This window comes from Talpa occidentalis, unplaced genomic scaffold (assembly GCF_014898055.3).
Source record: "Talpa occidentalis isolate TD23 unplaced genomic scaffold, MPIMG_talOcc4v2.1 talOcc4.4, whole genome shotgun sequence".
In the NCBI taxonomy this organism is placed as follows: Eukaryota; Metazoa; Chordata; class Mammalia; order Eulipotyphla; family Talpidae; genus Talpa; species Talpa occidentalis.
The window spans coordinates 1,346,272-1,371,140 of NW_023604295.1; the positions used below are offsets into that span (position 1 = coordinate 1,346,272).

Below are 24,869 nucleotides of genomic sequence, written 5' to 3' on the forward strand. Positions count from 1 at the left end.
CCCACCGCGGGCGGGCCCCGGACGGTGCCGCCAGCTGCAAGTCCCCCCAGCTCTTCCCTAGCACCCCCGCCTGGCAGCGAGGCCAGGCTGACAGCGCCAGCCCCTGCGTGAGCCGTGGCCTCTGCGGTCAGGGTGAGGGGCCCCGGCCGGTTCCCGCGTGCTGCCCGGTGGGCCCAGCCCCTCAGTGGGGCACAGCGCCCGCTCGGCCTCCCCCCACCCCCGCGGACAGAACAGGTCTCGGACGCCCCCTCCCTGGCTTCCTGCAACCTGATCCCTGCCGAGCGTGAGCACGCGTGTCTTAGCTCTGCGCTTCCGCTTCTCGTCAGCTGTGGAGATCTTCGGGCGCGCTTTCCTCCTGCCCGTCTCTGCGCGCCGCCTCCTTGTCCTTCAGACCAGGGCGGGCTCCCCTCCCACGGTGCCCCCCACGGCTCCCGCCACGTCACCCCCGCTCCCGCACCTTTGCTCTTTTAAAAAGTGGCTTCCACGTTGCTTTTAGTCGTGTTCATTAAAAAAATATCCCTGGGCGTAAGGAACCGACTCGGTCACTGGCTCCTGCGCTGCCGATTCCGGCGGGTCTCCTGCCTGTTGCTGGCGCCTGCTGGCGGGACGCGTCTTCAGCTCTAAGTGTCCGGATGGGACGTTTGTCCTTTGTGTCCTGTAAGTGTCGCCTCCTTCTGAGGGGCACGTGACTGCTGTTGAGCTTTGAACTTCATCTTCAGGCCCTTTGGGGCGAGAGTCGGGGGTGGCTCTTCTTGGGCAGTGTGACCCCACGTCCACACTGGCCCCCGGTGTCGCTGCTGAGCCGTGTTCAGCCAAGGCTCCACCTGGGCAGGCAGCGCCAGAGGCTCCCGGGGCTCCAAAGTTGTGCTTTCTGGCCTGCGTGCAGACCGAGGTTGGATCAAAGGCCCGGGAGGCCCGCCACGTTCCCTTCCACCCTGAGGTGGGCTGCCTCAGGAGGCTGACGTCGCGCCTCCCCCACGGCCCCTGCTGCACTCAGAGAACCACCTCCAGCCCCAAACCCTGGCCCTTTGGGGGCCTGTCTCCCTTGTTCTGGGCCACAGATCAGGGCAGCAGCGTTCTGGGTGGTTCTGAGAGGACTCCTCTGGCTCTGTGCCCCCGCCTGACAGACGGCAGCCCCTCTCCCCGGAGGCCAGTCCCAGACTCCCCCTTGGGGCAGGCTGATCTTGCTCTCCTCCATCTGTTCCTGAGTTGCCAGCGCTCCTCCAGCTTGACTTCGGGCTTTCAACGTGTTCAGCACAGACTTTCTTGGGCCTGCGTCTCCGTCCTTTGTGCAGCCTGAGACCCTGTGCTGTGCTGGGGCCCGGCCTGCCTGTCAGCGGTCAGTCACGGAGGGGCAGGGACAGTGCCTCCTGCCGGTGGCCGCCGGGAGGCTGGTGCTGGCCCGCGAGGCGGGGGCTGTGCGTCCACGTCCAAAGCCGCCTGGTGGGCGCACCACCCCCTTGCTGTCCATCCGTGCAGGGAAGCAAAGTGACTCTGGAAGTCAGTGGGATTTGCCAGGTTTTGAAGCAGAAAATTGCAGGTCCCACGTCTGGCATTGCTCACTGGTTCCAGAGTCAAGACAAAGAAATACAAGAATTTAATAAAGCGGCTTCATGGCGTCCGCGGGCTGTCTGCAGGGAGCTGTCTGGAGGAAGACGCCGTGGCCAGTGCCGGGTAGGGCGGACGAGGCCCAGCAGGGAGGGCGAGCTTCCCGGGGGTTGTGCTTCCGTCCCCCGAGCCACACAGACGGTCAGCTGGAGCACAGCTCGGAGAGGCTGCTGCAGCCTTGGGCTCAGGACGCCGGCTCCGCTTCCAGAGGACTCTGGGGCGGCAGCAGGGTCCAGCCTTGGCAGGACCATCAAAGGTGCCCGCCTCCCTTCGTGGGCACGTGCGCCTGGTCCTGCAAAGCACGCCAGGCAGCCCCTGCCCTGACTGAGGCCCCTTGGCTGTTTGCCTCGATTCCCCAGCACGCCTAACCTGGCCTGGACAGCTGACGGAGAACGGTCTCCAGAGTGGCGCGGGCCGGACCTCCTGAGCAGGGAGCTGCTGGGTGGCGCCGAGGGGCCAGGTAACACGGAAAGTGGGGGTCCCTGGGGCTCCTGCGTCTCTGGCTTTGATCTGCACCCAGAGACTTGGAGGAGACACGCGCACAGACAGGACAAGACCCTTGAGCAGGGCCAGAGGCAGCTGTTACCTTGGTTTGTGCTTTGATTTTGCATTTTCTTTTTCTGCCTTTGTCCGGGCCCTCTGGGGCTTGCTTCGGACCGTGCCTTGGATGGTGGGCCGCTTCAGGCTGACCCTCTGGCTGGGCGTTTGCTCCCGAGGGGATGGGTAATCTGGGTGTTTTATTGGGAAACCTTGATTAGGAATATCCTTTCTATGCAAACTAATTCAATTAAAGCTCCATCACATTGAGTCTGCTGCCTCTGTCTTTGTGCGGGGGCTGGCAGAGTCCCTGGTGTGTACCCTTAGCCGGCGTGAGGGCGTGAGGCCCCTGGGGGCCCCTTGGCCACATGCTAACAAACTAAGGTCACACCCCCCACCGGGCCCCACTGGCTCCGGCCCGAGAGACCTGGCCTATGCAGCCTGGGCCACCCGCCCGGTGTGTCAGCCCCGCCCTGCAGTTCATCCCTGGGGTGAAACTTGCTTTGACCCCTGAGGGACACTTCAAAATAGCCCCAAACCACGCCCTCGGGTGGGCGTGGCTGTTTGTGTCTCTGGCACTTGGGGAGCTGCTCACTGTGGTTATGGGAATAACAGCGTTAAGGCGAAGGAGAACGCTGGCCAAGTTGTTGAGGGTCACCCCCGGAAAACACCAGGCCCGAGGTTCACAGGGGTCGCTCCAAACTTCTAGTGCCAGCCCTGGAGCCGCCAGGGCCCCAGAGCCCAGGAAAGGGAGGGACACTGCTTGTCCCTTCGGCACAGCCGGCCTGACGCCGACAGCACCCCAGGCGAGCAGCACTGCCCGGCCTGCAGGACGCAAACACCAGCGGCTACCCAGACCCGCTGCGCAGGGCAACACCTGCTGAGGGGCGAGGGGCGCGGGTGGGCGTGGAGGGCCTGTTAGAGGTCGGAATCTACCAGTATAGCCGCCAAGGGAAAGCTCAGTGCTGTCTCCCAAGATACCAGTTACAAATTCAATATCCGTGATAACCACACTCAAGAAAAAGGGAACTGGGCCTCCCCTGGTGGCGCAGGCGGTTGAGCGCCGGCTGTGAAGCTGCCCGCAGCCTCTGCAGTGCCGGTTCCATCCCAGCCGGCCGGCGAGGGTCCCACATAGCGCAGCAGACCTCTCCTGCCGCCCGCTACTCCCCTCAGCAGTTGACTTCAGTAGATCCACCTATTCTGCTCCCCACTCTGTCTCTGGGGAGTCCGCTCACCCCCTGCACCTCTGGCCTGCACCCCAGCTCTTGTGTGCATACATAAATAAATCTTAAAAAAAAACAGAAACCAAAAACAAAATAGCAGGAAAACAGAAATTCCAGGGGGACTCGTCCCCAACCCCCGTCAGCCTGGACGCTGGGCCCGCGTGGGGGAGGCGGCGAGGGGGCGGCCCCAGGCGGGTCTGGAGCCTTGAGCCCAACGAGGGGCACCGAGCGCAAGGCCAACAGAAAGATTTGTAAATGGCACTGGGGCGAAAGCACTAGAACTCTCACTCCACGGGCCAGACGGGAAGGGACGGCTCCAGGGGGACGTGTCTCTCTGGACACGACTCAAAATCCAGAGGCAGGAAGGGGCGACCCATGTGGTCATGCAGGCCGTCCTGCTCGGCGGAGAACACCACAGCAGGATGGACACGAGCGGAGGAGCCGGGAGGACACGGTGCCCGCTCCCCGGAGCGTCCGCTGCCCCACTGCGTCCTGACTGGCCAGAGGCGCCTCAGAACCCTCTAAAAGACGCCAGACAGAGACAGGAGAGACGCGCGCAGGTAATTGGCAAAAGATAGAAAACCACCTTCAAACATTCGAGAAAAACGCTCCAACTGCTCGTAACGACAGGCCCGCAGACGAGAACCAAACGCCCTTTCGTGCTTCTGTGGCCAAGCTCTCAAATAAATGAGAAACATTGCGGGCTCGTGCATGGGGGGTGCAGGCCGCGCCAGGCTTCCCGGGGGCCTCCCACCCGCCCATCCCGCTCGGCTCCGCCCTAGCGTGCATAATCAACAGACCCTGGGGGGCGCGACCCATCCCCGCCACCTGCACCCCATGCGGGGGTGGGGGAGTCAGGGCCCCAGCCGTGGGGAAGGACGGGGCCACCTCGCAGACGACGCTGTCTGCAGGACACGGGGGCTGGGGCGGCATCGCCACCCGCAGGGCGGTCCTGACCACACAGCACAGACGGGCCCGTAAGCGGCTGACACCGATTCCCGGATGCTCCGGGGCTGATGGAGACTGAGGCCAGCAGAGCCGTGTCTGAGGCTCGGGCTCCTGGATCCCCTGCACGGAGGGCCGAGTGCAACTGGGGCGCTCTCAGAGGGCCCGGCTCCCATGCAGGGGCCCCACCCTCGCTACAGGGGCACAGCGCCCCAAGGACAGTGCCCAGCGGAGGGCGGGTCACCCGTGGTTCTCACCATGCGCACGATGCAGGATGCTCGGGACAGCCATGGGGCTTAACAAACGGGAGACAGAGTCTCCACAGCCACAGGTGGCGGCTCCCTCACCCCAGATAGTGTCCAGGGCGCCCTGCTAAGGCCGCTCACCCAAGATGGCGCCGTCCGCCAGCGAAGCCCGGAGCCGCGGGCAGCCGGCCGGTGACTCACCCAGCTGGAGGCGCCTACAGGCCGTCGAGGTGGCGCAGCCCAGCCCATCCTGCAGCTGGGGGGGGCAGCCCGGACGCTGGACCCGACAGCAGCGCTGGCCGCCCTGGCCGCGGGGCCTCCCCGGTCACCTGCCCGACTCTGGGCCAGCGTCGGCCCCGCCAGCAGCAGCAGCAGCTCCCCGACGCCAGGCCCGGCCTCTGCTGCTCCCACAGGAGGCGTCAGAGGCCACCGGAGGGCGGCTGTGGACGCTGCCCCTCTGCGGAGGGCAGGACAGAGGCGCCCAGCCGGCTCCTGCCCGCCTGACCTCGCCTTCACCTCCGCCCCAGCCTGATTGGGCGGTTTCTCGCCCGAGGCTGATTGGCCCCTGGACCACCAGCTCATGGCCCACACCTGAGGGCCCGGCCCCCGCCCAGGCCCACCCCGGCCTCTGGCCTCTCCGCAGCAGCCGCTGGAGGAGCCTCAGCCTGGGGCTGCCCGTGGGCCCCGCCCCTCCCTGCAGCCTGACCCAGGGGCTGCTGCCCTGGGGTGACGTGGCAGGGGAACCCCATCACCCGCCACCACAGCTGCCCTGGGCTGCAGCCTGAGCCCCATGGAGCCACTGGGGGAGGGCGGTAAAATGCCCCCTACCCGCCACAGCTTGCACTGCCCGCAGGCAGGGCTCCGGGGCCAAGCGCTGGAGCCCTGGCGGGGGGGGGGGTCCCCTGGATTCAGAATGCCATCATAATTGGGGGTTGGTTTCAACACAGGACTTTCTATAACAGGGGTCACACGTGAAAGACTCGCACGCCATCATCTGCTGCTCCGAGCAGGTGGGCGCTCATCAGCGGAAGGTCCTTGGGCGAGCGGGGTTGGACGCAGACGCTCTGGGGGAGAAGGCCGTGAGACCATGAGTTGAGACTGGGGGTGACTCGGCCACAAGCCCCTAACACAAGGCCAGCCGGTAGCCCCAGACCGCGCAGAGGCAGGGAGGCCCTGCCTGGAGCTTGGAGGCCGCACTGCCCCGTCCCCCAGATTCCTGCAGAGCAGGCGGCCTGCAGCGGCCTCAGACAAGTGGGCAGAGGCCGGGGTGTGCAGGGGAAGGGGTGGCCTGCCTGGTGCCCCGGGGGCTGTGGAGGGTGGGGGGAGGGTGACAGGACCCAAACTCCTTCCCTTCACGGTGCAGGGGCCCTGAGGGTGCTGCCAGGTACAAGGGTCAGCACAGGCCCATGGGGAGCAACAGCCATTTGCTCAGGCAGGTGCTGGTGTGTCAGGTGGCTGGTGCCCCTGGGTAGGTCAGCACCCCCAGAGGCTCAGCACCTCCCGAGGACCAGTACCCCCAGAAGGTCAGCATGGGGGGCCCCCAGCTGGGCACAACTTCCCTGGGCCTCTCCCAGCGCCAGTGGTCAGCGTGGTCAGCTGCCTACAGCTCTTAGCATGTCCCGCTGGTATGCCCAGCGCATTTGGAGTTTTTGTAAAATGACTTTTTTTTTCTAAAGATTTATTTATTTATACACGCACTGGGTACAGTCAGAAGCGCGGGAGGGTGAGAGAATTCACCAGAGCCAGAGCGGGGAGCAGAGCAGGCAGAAGGACCGAAGGACACTGCTGAGGGGAGCAGCGGGCGGCAGGAGAGGTCTGCGCGCCATGCGGGACCCTCCTCCGGTGGCCGGGGAGCAGCCGGGGATCGAACCGGCGCTGCAGAGGCCGTGGGTAGCTTCGTAGCCCAGCGCTCAACCACTGCGCCCCCGGGGAGGCCCTGTAAAATGACTTTTAAGGAAAACAGCAGAAATCAGTCCACGTTTCTCCTCGGCAGGGGCAGTCGTCAGCCGCCGCAGGAGAGGACATGCCGTCCGCACCCTGCCTCTCCCCGCGTCTGTCCCTTTGCTCCGGACGGAGCCGAATGTCCCTTGTTTTCACCCCATTTGCTGCCAGATCTGAAGAACAGGCCAGCACGAGGCCCGCTGTCCTTGAGAGGATGGGCGGGGAGGCCTGATGGGCCTTGGCGGGACGGGAGCAGAGGGTGCGGTGGGGACTCTGGCCTGGAGAAGGGCACAGGCGGGGCAGTGCCCCTGGAAGCGGGAGGGCAGGGAGATGGCCCCGGGGCCGGGGGGTGCGGCCAGGGCACACCGTGACGTCTCTCCACGAGCCCCACGGGCCCTCCTGACCCGCAGACAGCGGGGAGACAGCAGGTGACGGTCGGGGGTGCTGGCAGGGTAGGGCCCGCGGGGACACGCTGGCCGGGCGCCTCAGGGAGCAACGCCCCAGGTGATTGCTCTTGAAGCCGCAGGCTCGAAGTGTCTTCCTGCGCCTCCTGCCCTGCCTCGGGCCGGTGAAGGAGACCAGGCAGGTCGGGAGCCCCGGGGGCCGGCCTGGTTGGTTCTCCTTACTGCTCCTCCCGCGCCCAAAGTCCTCACCCCAGGACTTGTTGCACCCTCACTGTGCCGAGGGGGTGTGCCAGCGAGCTCACGCGTATGCATGTGTGATTGCCTGACGCAGGTGGTGTGTGAGACGGCGTGTGAGCAGTGCCACACACGGATGGGCATGCGTGTGCTCACACCCAGGCATCTCTGCACACACATGCATGTGTGATTGTGTGGACACACAGGGTATACATACACGTGTCCGTGGACACTTGTGTTTGTATGTACGATGTGTGCGCACACGTGCCGGTGTGACTATGTGTGTGCAATGCATGTGCACAGATGGGTGCTGGCGAGTGTTTGCACACGATCCTCTGTACGACAGACATTTACGGTCACGTGAGTGCACGATGGTGCACACGTGGTGATGCGTGTGGTCATGTGCTTGGACACGTGTGCACACGGGGTAGAGAGATGGGTCTGGGAACATGGGGTAGGGTCTGAGCAGGAGCCGAATGGCCTCCCGGAGTGCTGGGCCCCCCCGTGGGTGCAGTGCTGCCCGAGCGCCCCCCACGCCCACCCAGAACACAGGTGGGACCCGCACAGCCAGCTCTGCCCCTGGACCCCGGCTGTGTACAGAGCCCGCTCCTCGCTGTGCTGCCCACTGGTGACCCTCCGGCCGTGGGGGTCCTGCCCAGGCCGCCCACCCCCCGCAGCGGCTCACAGGCGGGACATGTGCATCCTGGTGCCGCGGCGCCGGCCTGGCGTTGGGTGTCGACTTTCGGGGTCTGCCCCCCTTCACCCAGTGGTGGCGGCTCTAAGACGGTCTGAGCCAAGCGCTGGTCCCTGTGGGACGGCTGCGGGGTGGGCGGCTCCTGTGGTTTCTCAGAAGCAGCCGGACACACAGTCAACCAAGTAACGAAAGGCACAGAGTCCACTTCTGTAGAAGAATATATTATTTAAAAGACAGTTTAAAAATAAAAACTCTGTACAGCATCACGGACGCGTCTGTCAACGCAACGGCTCTTGGGGAATGTGCTTGGGGGTGCCGGGCACCCGAATCCCCTCTTCCTCTGCGGGGTCCCTCGAGGCGGCGGGCAGGAACCGGGGCGCGGCCCCACGTCAGGCACAGTCCGCTGGACGGAGGAGAGGCGCCGGGTGTGACTGGGCCGCGGCCCCAGCGCAGCCACAGCCTCCGCCCAGGCGGTCAGGCAGGGGCTTGACCGTGGAAACGTCTTCACTCGCTCCACTGAGGCCCCGGCCTCGCGCACAGAGAGGGGCCGGCGGTGGCCCCGGGGCACAGGTGCAGTAGAGAGTGGGAGTGGCGCCCCCTCCCCCCAGCCACCCCCCGCCCTCCCGGGCCCCGGGCGTGAGTCTCTCAAAAGGTCCACAGACCTGGGTGTCACGGTGTCCCTTGGGGCAGGAAGGGCCGCCCGTCCCGCACGAGCGCCCGAGGGACGGCCAGCGCCGGCGAGCGCCCGGGGATGCGGCAGCGACTGAACCCCCCATCCCCCGCCCCGCACTTTTACAAGGGCCTTCCCGGCAAGGGCTGGGTGTGCTCTGCCCCCGAAGGCGAGGCCCGGCAGGGCCACATCCTAACTGCCCACGACGGAGCAGTGGAGGCGTGCGGGGACGCAGATTACCCCCCCCATCGCCGGGCACCGGGCCTGCAGCCGAGGGGCTTTACCATCACTCGTCTTCCCGCCTCTGCTCCTCTCTCTGGACCCGTCGGTGCCCTCGGGCGTCTGGGCCTCTGCTCTCTGGAGCAGACAGGGGAAAGAAGGCGGGAGTCAGGCCGGGAGTCAGGGCCCCCCGGCTGCCGTGCACGGCCCGTGGGCTGAAGATGCTGCGACGGCCGTGAGACTGACAGGCGTGCCGGGCGCTGCAGAGGCTTCGCCGGGCGGTTGGGGGGGGGGGGCAATGACCAGACAGGGCCCTCGCTCTGGGCGGCCGCACCGGGCAGTGGCAGTGGCCGTGGAGAGCAGCCCGTTCGCCTCCTCGGCTCTGTCCTTCCGGGCGGGAAGGCGGGAGGGGGCCGCGCCCAAGGGTGGCGGGGCCTGGTGGCGGCTCGGCCCTCACAGCCTGCAGGGCTCTCTCCAGTCCTGCGCGGGTCAGGGGGGACGCGGGGTGCCCTCGTCTCTCATCCAGCTCTGTGCATTTTGCCTTAGGTTTTGGGGTTTCAGAGTAAGCGCCCAGTGAAGTCCAGCTGGAGGGGCGGCGTCTCTGGTGACTGCGCCTGGTCAGCGCTTATTGAGCGCCAACACACGTCCAACTTGGCACACGACGCAGGTGAGGGAGGCCCATGACCAGGCGCCTGGGGGGTTCGGTGGGAGTTCCTAGCAGTGAGACGGGCAGGGGTGCCCGACAGGATGCCCAAGGGGGTGTGACGTGCAGGCGGGGTGCCGGCTGAGGCCAGGCAGGGCCGAGCTCTGGGCATCGGGGAGACCATTCCAGCTGCTTCGGGCCCCTGGGGAGGGGTACAGGGGCTGGGCCAAGGGCAGGCCACACGCTGGGCTGCTGGGTCTGGACGGGGCCGGAGGGCCAAGGTGGGGCAGTGGGGCCGAGGCTGGCACGCTCCGGTGCTGACCAGCTGGGGCTTCATGGGATCCTCTGCCTAGCACGTGTGACCGGCCACCTCACAGACGGGCCCATCCCAAAAGTGACCAGAAGCCAGGCTACCTGTGCCACCCAGGGGTGGAGCCAGTGGCCAGAGCCAGGATGTGGGCGGCAGCCTCTCCAGGGCTGGGCAGCCCCTGCCCTGGCGCCCCGTCCAGTCACAGGCCAGCATTGGCCTCCGTAAGCACGTCCCCCAGTGGGTCTGTGGTGCCGGTGGCAGGGAGGGGCCCTGCCCGGGGGCCACCCCAGCACCCGCTCGGCACAGTCAAGGCGGGGCCGAGCAGCCTCTGGACAGCGCTGCCCACCTCTTTCCTGGCATCGTCTATCTGCTTCAGCTTCTCGTAGTGGTCCCTGGACGTCCACAGAGGCTGCAGCATCGGCTCCTGGACCACGGGGAAGAGCTGGGGGGACACCACACAACCCTCCTCTCAGGGCCAGAGTACGCGGGCGAGGACTGTGCTGTGCGTAGCCCAGGGAGCCCGCACACAGCCCCGCCCGCCCGCGCCCACAGGAGGCCAGGCCAGCATCGCGCAGCCGGCCCGAGGCGGGTCCCTGGCGCTCGGAGAGCAGCCAGCGCCACGTGGGGCTGCGCAGGCGGGCGGAGGGGAGGTGTGAAGAGAGGCAGCACCCGGAGCTGAGGGTGGTCCTGGGTGCCCCAGGGGCTGGGAACGAGGGAGGTGGCCTGCCCTGAGCGGGGCAGCGGGCAGCCATGCAGGGGCAGCCTCCATGCTGAAGGCGATGCGTCCACAGCGGTGTGTGCCGAGGACGGCGGCCCGGAGGCCTCGCAACGGCCCAGGCGGGAGGAGTGTCTGGCTTCCGGGCTGGCGGCCCGGGCAGGGTGGGGGCTGGTTCTGAGGCCTGGGCGGTGTCCGGGGGCCCAGGAAGGGGAGCCGAGCGGCCGGGGCTGTGCGGTTGGGTCACTGCAGGTGGGGCGGGGGAGAGGCCGCCCTGGACATGCTGGCGTGGGGGCTCGGGTGACCAGGCAGGCGGCCCTGGCACACGTGTGGGCCTGCACGTACGTGTGTGCACACGTGCTTGCGGGGGCGGCCACTCACCTTGGTCACGGTTTCGAACATGGGGATCAGGACGAACTCAAGGAACCCGATTTGGGCCGTGGCTTTGGTCACTTTGTCCCGGTCCATGAACGGGGCCACAGGGAGGCCTTCTGACTTCTCGCGGTCGCTCTGGGCAACGCAGGGGACGCCGCGTGAGAGAGAAGGGGTGGGCCTGGAGCAGCTCAAGCGAGGGCGGCCACGCAGCCGAGAGCCGCCAGGGTCACCCCGTCCGGTCTCGAGGCCTGTCCTGACGTGTGGCGCCAGGGGGCCGGGCACTGCTTTCGCTGCCCCCGGCGGGCGAGTGTGGGGCGGGCTGGCCTCACCTGCATGAAGTACTCCTCCAGCAGGCAGCCCACCCAGGGCTCCGCCACCTCCACCGGGCGCACCTCGTTGGAGATGTCGCAGCATTTGATCAGGATCATCTTCAGCTGCAAGAGACCGGGCAGTCGGCCGCCGCGCCGCGTGGACAGGCGCCTGCCGGTGGGACGGCAGCGGGGCGGGGGGGTCGGGCCCGCGCTTCCCTGGGCAGGGGTGACCCTGCCTGCTGCAGAGACCCTCAGCCTCCCCACCCTGGGAGAACCGCACCCCAAAGCAGCAGAATCTTTTTTTTTTTAGGGTATTTGAGGGGTAGGAAAAATGGTTTAACACACGGAGATTCTCTAACACAAACTGTAGCTTGTGAGGTTTAAAAATCTAACAAGGGGCCTCGCCGGTGGCGCAGCGGTTGAGCGCTGGGCTGCGAAGCTGCCCGCAGCCTCTGCAGCGCCGGTTCATTCCCCGGCCGCTGGCGAGGGTCCCACAAAAAAAACAAAACAACAACAAAAAAACCTCTAACACGGGGCCTCCCTGACGGCGCAAGGGGTTAAGACGCAGCACTCTATCTGCAGCCTCTGCAGCATGAGTTCAATCTCTGGCCAGGGAGCTACCCACAGGGCGCAGCAGACCTCTCCTGTCTCCCCGCTGCTCCCCTCAGCAGTGATTTCAGTCAGTCTGCCTGTTCTGCTCCCCGCTCTGTCCCTGGTGGACCCTCTCACCCCCACACCTCTGGCCTGCACCCCAGCTCTTGTACGCATAAATAAATATATCTTAAAAAAAAGTAATGTATGTCTTTCAATTATTACAGATGCAGACCATTTAAAAAAGAAAAATAGAAAAAAAACTAACAAAAAAACCAGGTGCATGTACATGGAGGCAAGGCCAGGAGACAGGTTAGCTGAAGAGGTGCCCATGGGGGCACTGGCCGGAGCGTGGAAGCCTTCAGAAAGGAAGTTGAGGCCCTCAGGTGAGGCCTGGAGCACCCAGGTCAGGGCACCTCCTGACCCAGGGGATCATGGGGGAGCCCCACATGGGCATGCACTGGGCAGAACCCCAATCTATCCCTGGCTCAGGGTGAGAAGCACCCGAACGTCAAGGCGGTGTCTGCCTGGGCCCAGCTTGTGCCGCGCTGGCGGGGGCTCTGCCTGGGGCCAGATCTGCGGACGCCTCGCCTGCCCTTGCTGCGGACATGCCCACCCCGGAGGAGTCGCCTCTGCTCAGGTCCTGCCTGTCAAGCCCAACGGAGTCCCCACGGCCCTGCCTGTACCCGAGGCGCCCGGTGGCGCGTTCTGAACTGCGGGTGCTGCAGAAGGCGACTCCCAGGCCCGGGGATTCAGCCCGAGCGTCCCCACCGGGGGCTGGCTCTACTCCCTGCCCTGTGCCGGCACAACCTCTGTCACCTGGAACCCCCACATTCAGGACCCAAGTGTGGTCGCCATTGGGCCCAGGTGCCCAGAGCGCCTGCCTGGCGCGTGTCCTCGGCGTGCGGCTCTGCTCCTGCCCCAGCTGTTTGCCCTTCCGGGCGCCTGGTGGACACTCAGCTCAGCCTGGCCTAGCCCTCCCCGTCCTCCTGGGCGTGCTCCCATTTCCACTGGACCTCGCGCTAGGGTGGCCACCGCTTCTTCCTGGAGCCCCTCAGAGAGGCAGGCTGCCTGGCCCAGCCCTCAAGGAGCCAGGGTGGGGCTGGGACTCGGGGTCCGGCTCCCTCGGCCCTGGGGCAGGGGGTGAACACAGGCTGGTGGCTACTGCCCCTTGGCTGGCCACCCCACAGACCACCGGCTCTGAGCAGTGGGCCTGGCCTCTCGGGGCCCCTCTCTCCAGCTGGCTCTCCTCAGGGTGCCCCCACCATCCCAGCCCGGCTCATCCATCCAGAGGCCGAGGCAGCCCCTCCCACCCGCCACTGGAGTTTCAGGGGCAGGAGGTGCCTGACAGGTGGGGCTCTGACAGGGCCCAGCACGCGGGAGGGTGCCTGCCTGTGCTGACCGAAGCCCCACCGCACTCCTGTGCGCCCTCCACGGGACAGCCCCCGAGGGCCACCTGGGGCTGGTGCCCAGCAGCTCTGGGGTAGGCGCTGACCCCTGGGGCCCCTGCATCCCCGAGCTGCCCCCAGCGGCTGGGCTCTGCGTGCCGTCCCGGGGACAGGCCGACCTGGAGGAGCCGCCTGGAGCTCAGGAAACCAGAGCAAAGTGGAGTGAGCGAGGAGGGCCGTGTCAGGTGGGCACCTGCCGGGGCTCCCCGAAAGAACCGGCCCCCCACACCAGCTTTACTGCCCCCCATGCCAAGCCAGGACGACCTCTGGTTCCTCAGGGCGTGTGCAGGGAGGATGTGTCCCCCCCCCCACCGCGGCGGCCGCCGGCTCACCAGGGTCACGTGCTCCTCGTTGCTGTAGTCGAAGTTCTCCATTTTTTCTTTGAAAGAATCCATGATCTCTGCGTGTCGCGCCATGTCGGTGGCCAGGATCAAGGTGATCATTGCCTGAAAAGTGAAAGAGCAAAGCGTCACCCCCAGCTCCCTGCCGAGCCCCGGCGTCTGCCCACAGGCTCCGCGGCCGCTCGGCCCAGGCTGCAGTAGCAAGGCCGAGCTCGGGAGGAGGCCGGCGGGCCCGGCAGGGGCGAGGACTCGGCCAGTGGGCGCCGGCCAGCCCTCGGGGGCCGTGTCCCGGGCGGGGGAGCAGCCGTCTGCCGGAAGGGCGACCTGCAGGGCGCGGGCCAGCACGTGGGGGGCCCCTGCTGACCCCGGCCGAGGCCGAGTGTCTCCCTTGACACGGTGGCCCCGACACAGCGCGCTGATGCAGACCTGCTGGGGGTCGTAAGTGGCTTTCCGGGGGTATTTCCCCCAGGCGTGGTTCTCTGTGCGTGTGCTGCTGGGATTGATTATACGTCATGGTCTTCCTCCCGTAGCAAATTCGTGAGGACGTAATGAGTTTTTAACACAATTACTACTTTGTGAACCAAATATTGGTTTAGGAGAAATAACATAATTCGAAGCCATGACGACCCACCAATCCTCGCAGCCACCTGCCCATTCACCCATCTTCCCACATGTCCACCTGTCCACTCTTCACCCACCCACCATCCACTTATCTACCCACACCCACCCGCCCGCCCGCCCGCCCCACACTCCCGGGACACGCCTCTGCTGGGTCGGGTGTGCTACTTTGCAAGAAAACAAAACCACAAGCATGAACTCTGACTTGAGTCAGTCTCTGTATCGACAGATCCTCTCAAATGTGAGGGCCGGGCAGGCCCCCTGTAGTGACCTGCTGTGCTGAGTGGAAAGGCCTGTCACTCTCTGGAGAATCAGCCCCTGAATCTCAACGGCGGGACGTCGCCACCTGCCGGGGTGACGGACGTCACGCTCGGGACAGCCGCTCGAACGCCAGCCGCGCGCACCTGCCGGATCTGCCGGAAGGCGTCCGCCGGCAGGTTGGAGAAGATGTTGCACTCGGGCTGGGCCAGGATGCGGAAGGCCACGGCGCAGTGGTGGTTCTCCAGGGGCGAGATGTCGTTGTAGCGGACCGCCAGCTCCGTGCGCGCGTTGATCTGGTAGCTGGGAGGGCGGGGCGGGGGGCTCAGGGTGCACCCCGCACCCTGCCCGAGCCGGAGTTCACACCCCTGCACCCTTGAGGCCCTGCACTCGCGACCCCAAGTCATGACAGCCGCACCGGGCGGACCCCCACACCCCTCTGCACACCGCCGGTGGCAGCTGGCCTCCCTGGCACCCGCAGACCACAAGCACGAGGGAGGGGACGGTGGCTCTCGAGTGGGCCCTGCGGCCACCGCTGCCGGCCTGTACTGTCCGCGGCCCGGCGGGGAACAAGCTGGCACGGAGCCCGTGGCCCCCACCTCGGACGCACTCAGGTCTGGACAAACGAGGTTCTCGGCCACACTTGATGTGGCGCAGACGACAGACTGGACAGACGGGGCCAAGCCTCAGCAGGCACGGTGGCCGCGGCCCGGCGGGGGTCCTGGGACGGAGCCGTGCCCAGCGAGGGAAGCCCGACCCTGCTGCACCCTCCCGCCTCCAGCTCCGCAGGGTCCTGCTCGGGCTCCCCTGGGTGCTGGCCCTCCGCCTGGGTCCTGCAGGAACAGGCTAGGGGCTGCCTGGGAGAGGGAGATCAGAGCTGGGGTGTGCGGGTGGACGCCACTCCCTGCAGGGGGAGGGGGCGCATCTGCAGGCCTGGACGCGGGAGCCGGGCCGTGCGGGCATGGCCACACCTTAGGGCTCCCGCACCCGAGGGTCCTGCCCCATCCAGAGCGGCAGCGTGTCCCGCGGGTGCTGGGGCGGGCGGGGCGTGCCAGTCCTGGCAGCTGGGCCTGAGCGGTGGGCGGGTCCCCAGGCCGACCCCGTGCCTACGTGTTGTTGTAGCCCGGGTGGTCCAGGTCGTGGCAGATGGCGGCCGTCATCAGGGCCAGGATGTCCATCTGGGACAGCTTCTCCTGGACGGGAACAGCGTTGGCGGGACGGGTGAGGAGGGGCCCGGGAGTGGGTGGGGCCCTCCTGGGCGGTGGGGAGGCCCCGAGTCTGGCTGGGAGTCACGGAGCAGCCTCACCCAGAGGCGCTGACCTGGGGCGGTGGGCTCCCTCGGAATGGGGGAGCTGCTGGGAGCCTCGAGTGCCCTCTGAGGGCGGGGTGTCCCTGAGTGGGGGTGCCGCCCCTGCCCCGCACACACCTGGAGCCCGCAGAGCCAGACCATGCTGTACATCATCTGGGTCACGCAGAAGCAGTGCCGGAAGTTGTGGAAGGGGTTGTTCCTGTAGTTTTCCTGCACACACAGCTGCCGCCACAGGCCTGAGCCCTGGCCACGCACCACAGCCACCACCCCCACCCCCCGCCTTGCCGGGCAGCGCCCCCGAGTGCCGGGGGCAGGATGGGCCACGCTGGGAGCAGAAGGGGAGGTGCTCGGGCCTCGGTGCCCAGCAAGCCTTTCCCTCTTCCCACCGGCTCCGTGTGTGTTTTATTTTAAAAAAGATCTGCTGCTAAGCACGCTCACACGCGGAGGGGACACGCAAACAGGCACAGGCTTATGCACATGCACACTTGCTCACTCCCACCCCCACAGGCTCACACACTTGCAGGCACACTCACAGGCATGCACACAGGCACACAACACACAATTACATGCTCACACTCAGACATGTACACACAACCACATGCACACTCATGCACATACCTACGGTAATCCACACAACACGCATAGAAGTCCCTCACACACCACAATCGCACACACTCGCCCACACACACTCTCCAGACCCTGCCTGCTTCTCATCTTGGCGCCCAGGGCAGACGCGGGTGTTCCCGGCGAGGGACAGGCAGACACTGGCTGGACGTCCCTTTGCAGGAGGCGGAACCCCTGGCGGGCCACGTCTGTCTCCCAGTAACCCCCAGATGCCAAGAGGTCGGGCCTGCCGCTTACCAGCCACCTCTTGAGGGTGATGGGGTTGATGCTGAAGGCCCTGACCAGGCCGAGGTCGTGGTACATGTGCTCCAGGCAGCTCAGCATCTGCAGCAGGGGCGCCACTGTCACGGGGCCACCCCGCCCCACCCCCGCTGCCTTCCTCAGGCCCACCCGAGCTGAGCTGTCCTCTCCCGAGAGAGCCCTGAGGGCCAGGCTGGTTATCTGGGGGGGGGGGGCTTCAGGACTGCCTGGAGGGACGTGGGTTAGAAGGAACAGCTGGGGTTCTATGCAAGGAGGATGGGGGTGCGCCCCTCTCCCGAAGGACCTTCTGAAATGATCCGTCCACCCAGGAGTTGGTGCAGCGGGGCCAGCACAGCCCTGGCCTGCAACCCGCCCAGCCCCAGACATGCGTCGGCCTGGCCGAGCGGGGACAGAGGGGCTCCGGGATTCACCCTGCACTGGTCTGCGTGTCCCCGGCCGCGGGGAGGGGTCTGGGTCTCGGTGTCGGGAAGGGATGAGCGTCTCGCAGCCCCAGGGCCGAGCCCTGCAAGCCAGGACCCCACCCGCCAAGGACCCCCACTGGCTGCAGTTTTAAGGTGTGAGCCTGTAGATGTCCGTCCTTGCTCCCAGACCCAAGTTCAGGGCTCCCCACACATGCCAGGGGCTGGGGCTCCTGTCTGGGCACTTGGGCCTGCGGGCTGGGTGGTGTTGGGGAGCACCTTGCCGCTGTTCTGGTGCCACTGGTATGTGCCCCAGACGGTCCGGCCCGCGGACCCCACAGAGATGCCCTGTCAGAGGGGTGGGGGCTTAGATTTGTGGGGCCTATGTTCATGATGAGGGGCCTTTTGCTTTCTTGGGGTCCAGAGAGAAGGGAATAATTGATATTTTCAGGGAGCCAGACTCAACCAAAAACCTCATTTTTGTGTGTTCTCGGCAAAGGGAGAATTTCAAAGAAATCTACAGCAGAGGCGGCGCTCGGCCCGGGCCGGCCCTCCGAGAACCTTCCGTGAAGGAGCTGCCTGAGCCGGGGGCTCCCCCGCAGGCCCGCGCTGGCCGGCGGGAGGACAAGGCGGGGGCAGAGCCTGGGAGCCTCGCCAGGCGCTGTGGACACTGGCACGGCTGGCGCCAGGGCCCAGGCCTACCGGGCCCCTGCTGACCCCTCCCCTGGCGCCGGTGCCCGCCCGCCTCCCGCCCTCGTGGGAACACGCCCGAAGCTCAGCCGCAGAGGGTGGAGGGGGCGGGGCCCTCACCTCGTTGGGCTCCCAGAGCCAGACGTCAAAGGTGGGCTTCCGGAGGGCCTCGACGGTCTCTGGGGACAGCAGGTACTGCAAAGGGCGGGGCGTCAGCGGGGCCCCCGCTGGAGTGGGCCCAGGCCCAGGATCCGGGGGGTGGTTTGGCAACGGCCAGCGTGCGGCGAGGCCGCAGGGGCAAGGAGCTCGGGGCTGCCGGGCCACACGGCTGCCCACTGGGGCCCCTGCACCCCGGGGGCGAGCGCTGAAGTGTGCTCTCCTCCGCCAGCCTGGCTCTGAGCTACACCACGCAGAGAAGCCGGGAGGGAGCCTGCTGGGAGGTTTCGGGGTGCGTGCTGCTGCTTTAGTGGGGGCTGTGGCCCGGGCGGGTTCTGTGGGAGCCGTTGCCGAAACAGGCTGGGGCTCCAGACGAGCCTGTCGGGGCCCCCTGCAGAGTCCCCATGAGGCTGATTTAATTTTTTGGGGTGGAAATGCCAATTTCCCTAATTCTTTCAAGGGTACCCCGTGGGCTCTGTTTGAGGCCCGTGTGGGTTCCCCAGACAATTGTGGGGTGTGGCTGACAAGGCGGGTCTGGAGCTTAGTGCCTGAGTGGGTGGGGCTCGTGTGGCCGCGACGGTGCGTAGGGACGGGGCAGGCAGGCCAGCCACAGGCTCTTGCTCTGCCGGAGAGAAGCTCGCTGCGTGGGACGGAGGCTCCGCGGGCTGAGGCCGGGAAGCTGCCCTGCGCCGGCACTGCCCGGGGAGAAGCTCTGCCGCGCAGCGAGGACGGGTCTCCAGCCTCGGGCTGAACCTCCCACCTCAAGCACCAAGCCTGGGACTCGGTCTCAAGGCAGCGTTTCTAGTCTGTCCATAGAGGAACGGCCAGGGAGGGCTGACCCCTTCCTGCTGGACCGGGCCGGTCCCCAGCCCCAGGGAGGCTCACGAGTGACTTGGCATCGTGTCTAAGGGAAAGGCAGCACGTCCATCTGAAAATGGACAAGGTTAGTGGCCGCGGGAGCCCAGGAGGAGTGTCCCTGGCAGATGTTTCTGGAAGGTGTCTAAGCACTGCTGGATGTGGGCAGTGGAGGGCGGCTGTGGGCCCAGCCCCGGTGGGCCGGGACCTTACCAAGACCGTACTGACTGACAGTCCCCTGCGGACACGTTGCTGAGGGGCCCGCTGAGGGCCTGTGCTGTGGGAGAGTCCCCTACACCCAGGGCGCTGCAGCCCAGCCTGGCCCAGGCCTCTTGTCAGAGAGAGACCTTTTGTGACAAAAAGGCAAAGCTTCTCCTAAGAGCTGCGCACTGTCCAGGGGTGGGAGAACCAAGGAGGCAGATTTCAAAGGGTTTAGTGGGGTCCGAGGCAGGAGTGCTTTCTCGTGTCCGCTGCAGCCCCGTTCACAGTGACCAAGCCGCGAGGCCACAGAGCAGCAGATGAAGAAGAGGCGGCACGTGCACACGGTGGAATACTACTCAGCCATAAAAAAGGACAAACCCTGGCCATTTGTAACAGCCTGAATGGAACTGGAGGACGATGCCAAGGGAGTACGTCAGGAGAGGGACAAATACCAGGTGACGTGACTCCTACGTGGAACCCAGAGAAGCAAAGCAAAGGAACAGACAAAAACTAAACCAAAATAAACCCTAGAACTCTGCCTGCACAACTGAGGCTCACAGAGGGGAGGGGGAGGCAGGAAGCCAATGGGGAGGGGCCCAGGGGACTGTGGGAGGAAGAGGAGGCTCTGGTGCTGGGCATGGCGTGGTGACCCACCTCTGAAGAGGAGCGACCCCGCACCCCTAAATCATGTCAGTGTCGTAAACCAGCATTATCTCAATAAAAATAATACAATCAAAAAATAACTTAGCTAGGGGCCTCCCAGGTGGCGCAAGGGGTTAAGCTGCACCATGAAGCTGTCCGCAGCCTCTGCAGCACGAGTTCAATCCCTGGCCAGGGAGCTGACCCACATGGCACAGCAGACCTCTCCTGACTCACCCGCTGCTCCCCTCAGCAGTGGATTTCGTTAGTCTGCCTGTTCTGTTCCCCGCTCTGTCTCTGGTGAATCCTCTCACCCCCTGTGCCTCTGGCCTGTACCCCAGCTCTTGCATGCATCAATAAACAAATCTTTAAAAAAAAAAAACAAAAAAAACTTAGCTAAACATCTTTCAAGTAAAGCCATCCCTGAGCCAGTGGTGGGGGCACAGGCAGCATCTTGGGGTACCCTTTCTGGGTGCTGTAATTGGGGCTGGACACCTCAGGGGAAGGGCTTCTGCCAGAGTAGGCGAGCAGTGTCTGGGCCCGGCTGGTGGGAGCTGCCCTCGGGGAGGTGCAGACTCCGGGGGCCGAGGCTGGGGCGCTGCGGGGCCAGCGTCCCAGGGCGCATGCCGGAGCCCCATCTCACCTTGGGGTAGGCGGGGACGTCGCGTCGCGGAGCCAGCTTCTTGTCATCATCCACAAAGCCGTACTTGCAGGGACAGCTGGACCTAGAGAGAAGCGGGGGACAGCTCGCAGGAGCACTTCCGAGCAAGGCCCCCGGAGCCCAGCCGAGCCTCGGAAGCCCCCTCGGCGGTGCTCGCTGTGGGAGAAGCCACTCGGCCAGGCCGGGCAGCCTCACGCTAGACCCGGACGCCCTGCCTGGTGCCGGACACAGCCCCGCTGCCTCAGGCAGGCTTCTGGGCGCTGCACAAAGACGCGGGTAAAACACTGTCTCCTACAAACAACACCGAAGTAGATAAAGTTCAAGAAAACCCAAGTCCCCCGTTCCAGCCGCTTCTTTCCTCTAAATCTGGGGTGGCCTTCCAGAATCTTCCCAGCACACATGGGCAGCCCCTCGCACTTTCCAGCAAGGAAGGAAGCCCGGAACTCGCAGCTATGTTTTTCTTTCCCGTAAGTGACACGCTCCGCCTGTCTCAAAGACGCAAGCCCCGGGTCAGGGGCTGGGGTGAGGCTGCGCCCCGCATCACGGGGACCACCCCTCGCAGGGGTCCCCACCACGGTGGGGGGACGTATGTGCCGGGACCCCACTTTCCCCCACTGGGGGGCTTCAAGACGAACCATGTCGACAGCCGGTGGGCAGGAGGGACCTCGGCCCGTCCCCACCAGACCCCCCGGCTACCGCAGGGTCAGTCCCCGGCTGGGGTTGCCCGCTGGCTGGGCCTGCAGCGAGTGGACGGCAGCAAGTGCCTCTCCCTCGCCGGGGGAGCGACGGCCGCGGGGACTCCAGATCTGTGGGCCAGCGGCGCCCCCAGGGGAGCTCTTTTAAGGACACCGGCCAGCAGCTGGGTGCAGAGGCGGTCACGGCGATGACCCCGCGGCGAGCAAAGTCCAGACCAGGCTGGGAGGCTCGAGATGCCCCCAGACGTGGTCACCGAGTCACCCGGGTGATCGTGAGCCCTGTGTGAGTGGGGCTCCGGGGTCGAAGTGGAGCAGGAAGGCCAGGCCTGGGGCCCGGAGGCGACCGGAAGGGCGCGGCTCTGGACCGTGCGCTGTGCGCAGCCAAAGACGGTTCCGTTACTGCGGACGGCACCAAGCGCTTCTTAGCTGTTTTTAAAAATTGGGTCTTGCCATCGACAGACACCTGGGCCATCCAGAGCCTAGATTTCAGGGGGGTGGGTCATAGGGTATCCCCGCCACGGGGGTGTCCCTGCTATGGGGGTGGCTTAGCCGCGGGGTGGCCTGGCCACAAGGGTGTCCCTGTTGTGGGGGTGTTCTGGCTGTAGGGGTGTCCCAGCTGTGGGGGTGTCCCGGCCAGGGGATGTCTCTCTTGTAGGGGTGTCCTGGCCAGGGGAGGTCCCGGCTGCAGAGGTGTCTTGGCCGCAGGGTGTCCTGGCCACAGGGGTGTTCCGGCTGTGGGGTTGTCCCAGCTGTAGGGGTGTCCTGGCCGCAGTCATCATTGGTGACCCCCCCATATCAGCGCTGCCTGAGCTGCCCCCGTCCTGCCACCTGCAAACCCAGAAGCAGAACTCGCTCTCTGAGGTGGCCTGGGCGCCGGCTCTGGGACCTGCCGCTCCCCTCAGCTCCCTGCGCAGAGCTGGGGCTTGCTCAGGACGGGGTTGCACAGCGAGGCCTCCGGCGTGGCCCTGGAGGGCGGGAATGCGCCTGCGTGCTTCTGGGCTCGGTCTGCGCACGTAAGAAAATCACTCGTTATTCCTCCTCTTCTGTGTCCGACACCTTTGCGTGGAATCTCACTTTCAGGCGATCGTGAGCATTGCCCAGCGAGACGGGGACCGCCCGAACCAGCCGCTTCCCGGAACCCCCCGGCCGGCACAGGTCTCCCTCTGCACCCCGTGGCCACGGGAAGCTGCAGCCGCCAGAGCTGGCGCGGCGCCTTTGCGCTTTATTCTCCCAGGGCCTGTCACTTCCAGGGCCCCTGTCGCCCTCCCTGGGGCCGTGCGGCAATCAAGGCCGGCTGCGGGGGGACAGCAGCGACCACAGAGCCCGGTGCCCTCAGCGCCAGCCTGCCCGCAGCCCCCGCGGGTGAGCTTTGCTGGCGAGGTGCTGGTGGGAGGCCGCGGGCCCCAGCCTGGCCTCGCCCAAGATGTGAGCAGGACACTGGGCCACTTGCCGCCTGGGGCCAAAGGGAGAAAGCCGGGTGTGCATTTTGGGAGTGCAGTCCGGTCTGGGGGTGTGTGAGCCTGGGGTGCTCACAGGGAAAGGTCCACGTGACCGCTGGCCTGCGAGGCCGGGCCCGCTCCTGCTGGGTGTAGGGCAAGTTGGGCGCAGTCAGCTGCTGCCTCCCGGAGAGGCGGGTGGTGGGGCTGACACCCCGGAGCGGCTGCTTGGAGGTGCAGCCTCCCCCGCGCTGCAGGCAGGGCTGAGCCTGGGCCAGGGCAGGAGGTGGCTGTGTGGCACCGCGTGATTCAGATGGAAGCAGCTGGCACCGGGCACAAAGGGTGCGGCGCCGGGGCTTACCGCTTTTCCTCTGGGCTTACGTCCCCGTGAGCAAAAGGTGCGCTGTGGGGGCACAGGGGGACCGCGGGGCTGCTGGGCCAGGGTCCGAGGCGGGTGAGGCTGCAGCCGGGAGCCTGTTCTTTCTCCTAAATGAGTCACAGTGCTCGGAATTTGTCCCTGTCCTGCCGGGAGGGAAGAGTCCCACCGCCTCCGCTCACCTCCGAGGGGTGCCCGCGCGCGTCTGCTGAGTGCCCGCCCAGCGCCGGAGGCTGCTCTGGGGCCGAGGCACTGCAAGCTCTGAAACTGTACTTTTCGGGGGTGCACGGAGGCACACCGGGAGCTCAGGGGAGCTTGGAAGAGCATGGGGGAGCTCAGGGGAGCATGGGGGGCACAGGGGAGCTCAGAGGAGTCTGAAAGAGCACAGGGGTGTTTGGGGGAGCACAAAGGAGCTTGGGGGAGCTCAAGAAGCTCGGGGGAGCACAGAGGAGGGAGGAACGCTACATTCCTGGGGAGGGCCCACGGCGCCATCCCGCTCGGCCCCCGCGCTGCCCCCGTCCTGCGGAGGATGCCCTCTTGACCCCTGGGTGGCGTCCTCCCCGGGACCCCAGTCCCGTGTCTTCCCCGTGCGTGTGCTGTGGCGGGGTCGGGCTCCCCAGACTCCTGTGCTGAAGTCCTGCCTGGGCACCTTGCTGGGAGCTCGGGCGCTGTTACCGGGTAACCGGCCACACGTGCCCGCGGGCCGGGCCTGACCCCCCCTGCACATCTCAGGGCCATCTGGACACAGGGCGCCCTCACGGGGAGGGAGCTGCCCCGAAGACAGGAGGAGACCCCAGAGACCCCAGCGACGGCGCCGCAGGCCAGAGCCCCGAGGGGACTCACTGCAGAGCTGGGAGTGGGACACGGCGCCGACCCGCCCGCGTCTCGAGGGAGCCTGGCCCTGCCCGCGCCTGGGCCTCCGGCTCCTGCTGCAGAGCCCCGGGAGGACGCGCCAGCTCACCCACCCCGGGGGCGCCGTGCTCCAGGGGCCCCAGGAGGACACCCCCGGCCGATTAAGTCCGCCCCACGCAAGACAGGTCCTGCTCGGTCACTCGCAGTAGCTGCGGTCACCACCCCGGCGTCCCCAGCGACATGGGCTGAGACTCCCAGGGACCCGCGCCGGCCACCGAGACCTTCCCGCAGCCACGCTGCTGCCCTCCGCGGACGGGCCTGAATGTTGCAAAATAATGGGGTGACCTTCAATCTGCTGGGTGACCTGCCTGAGGGGTGTCCTTCAGTTCACTGGTCCCCGGGACGTCCCCCATTCCACAGGAACCTCCGCAGGCCGAGGCCACGGGGTTCGTGGCCGGGGGCCATGCTGTAGCCGCGCCCCTGGATGGGACAGTGGGCGGCAGCGTCCCGGGGCAGTCCAGCCGGTGTGGGTGCCGAGTGCCAGTGCGATGCGCATCCTCATCACCCCCAGCCTCGTCCCCACCATCCCCATCCCCACGACCACCAACCCCCCCGCTCCGTCCTCACACCCCCACGCCCGGCGTCCTGCCATCCGCTCACCCCCCCCCCCATCTTCGCTGTCCCGGGAATCTCCGCCCTCCACCTGAACGCATCTTCCGCATTTGCTGTTGCCATGGTTCCGGCAGGGGGCCCGCTGCACAAAGCCCCCACTTCTGCGGAGGTGTAAACGAAGCCGGGGTATATTTTTCGCAAGTTTCAGCAGCCTGGGTCAGCTCGCAGTGGCCCCCCGGTCCCGCGCAGACCCTCGTTCCCAGAAGTGATTTCTGGGCCCAGAAGGGCCGAGGTGTCTGAGGTGTCTGTGGGGCTGCCCTGGGCGGTGGGGCGCCCATAGGCGGGCCTGGGCGCCGGACACCTGTCCCACAGAAGCCAACGCCGGCCTGGCCCGGGCCCTGCCCTCCCACGGGGACGCCGGCGTCTCGAGCTGGGTGGGTGGTCTCGAGGCTTCGCTCTGCGGGGAGTACCCCCCCCCGCCCCGCCCAGGCCTTCCTCTGCCTGCACTCACAACTGTGCCTGGAGCACAGCCAGACCGGACCCTCGGGACTGGCCCCTCGGCCTGGCTTTCGGGACACAGAGCCCACAGCCCCCTCCCCGGCCCCGTGCGGGGCGCTGCATGGACCCGCCCCCAGGCCTACCTGTTGCTTCTGGCTGCCAGCTCCTCCCGCATCTTTTTAATGTCGCTCTTGCATTTCTCGATCTCCACCGCTTTCAGCGCTTCCACTGGCAACACGCGGAAACCAGGGGTTACCATGGATACCGCGGAGGCCT

At 66.3% G+C, this 24,869-nt stretch overlaps 1 protein-coding gene across 2 annotated transcripts in view; it reads right to left on the bottom strand.

Moving 5' to 3' along the window:
• Window positions 1-8,039: 8,039 nt before the first annotated feature.
• The window catches only part of PDE9A (phosphodiesterase 9A), a 46,515-nt gene continuing 29,685 nt past the window's right edge, over window positions 8,040-24,869 (bottom strand). For both annotated transcript variants that reach the window (XM_037524894.2, XM_054700257.1), the window contains exons 7-19: window positions 24,737-24,821; window positions 20,107-20,188; window positions 17,733-17,807; window positions 16,501-16,587; window positions 15,757-15,861; window positions 15,441-15,523; window positions 14,477-14,633; window positions 13,446-13,559; window positions 11,093-11,197; window positions 10,770-10,898; window positions 10,020-10,115; window positions 8,786-8,858; window positions 8,040-8,234 (exon numbers count right to left, since the gene is read on the bottom strand). In XM_037524894.2, the coding sequence (XP_037380791.1) occupies window positions 8,221-8,234; window positions 8,786-8,858; window positions 10,020-10,115; window positions 10,770-10,898; window positions 11,093-11,197; window positions 13,446-13,559; window positions 14,477-14,633; window positions 15,441-15,523; window positions 15,757-15,861; window positions 16,501-16,587; window positions 17,733-17,807; window positions 20,107-20,188; window positions 24,737-24,821 (1,205 nt within the window). In that variant the 3' untranslated portion in view covers window positions 8,040-8,220. The remainder of the gene's footprint in view (window positions 8,235-8,785; window positions 8,859-10,019; window positions 10,116-10,769; window positions 10,899-11,092; window positions 11,198-13,445; window positions 13,560-14,476; window positions 14,634-15,440; window positions 15,524-15,756; window positions 15,862-16,500; window positions 16,588-17,732; window positions 17,808-20,106; window positions 20,189-24,736; window positions 24,822-24,869) is intronic.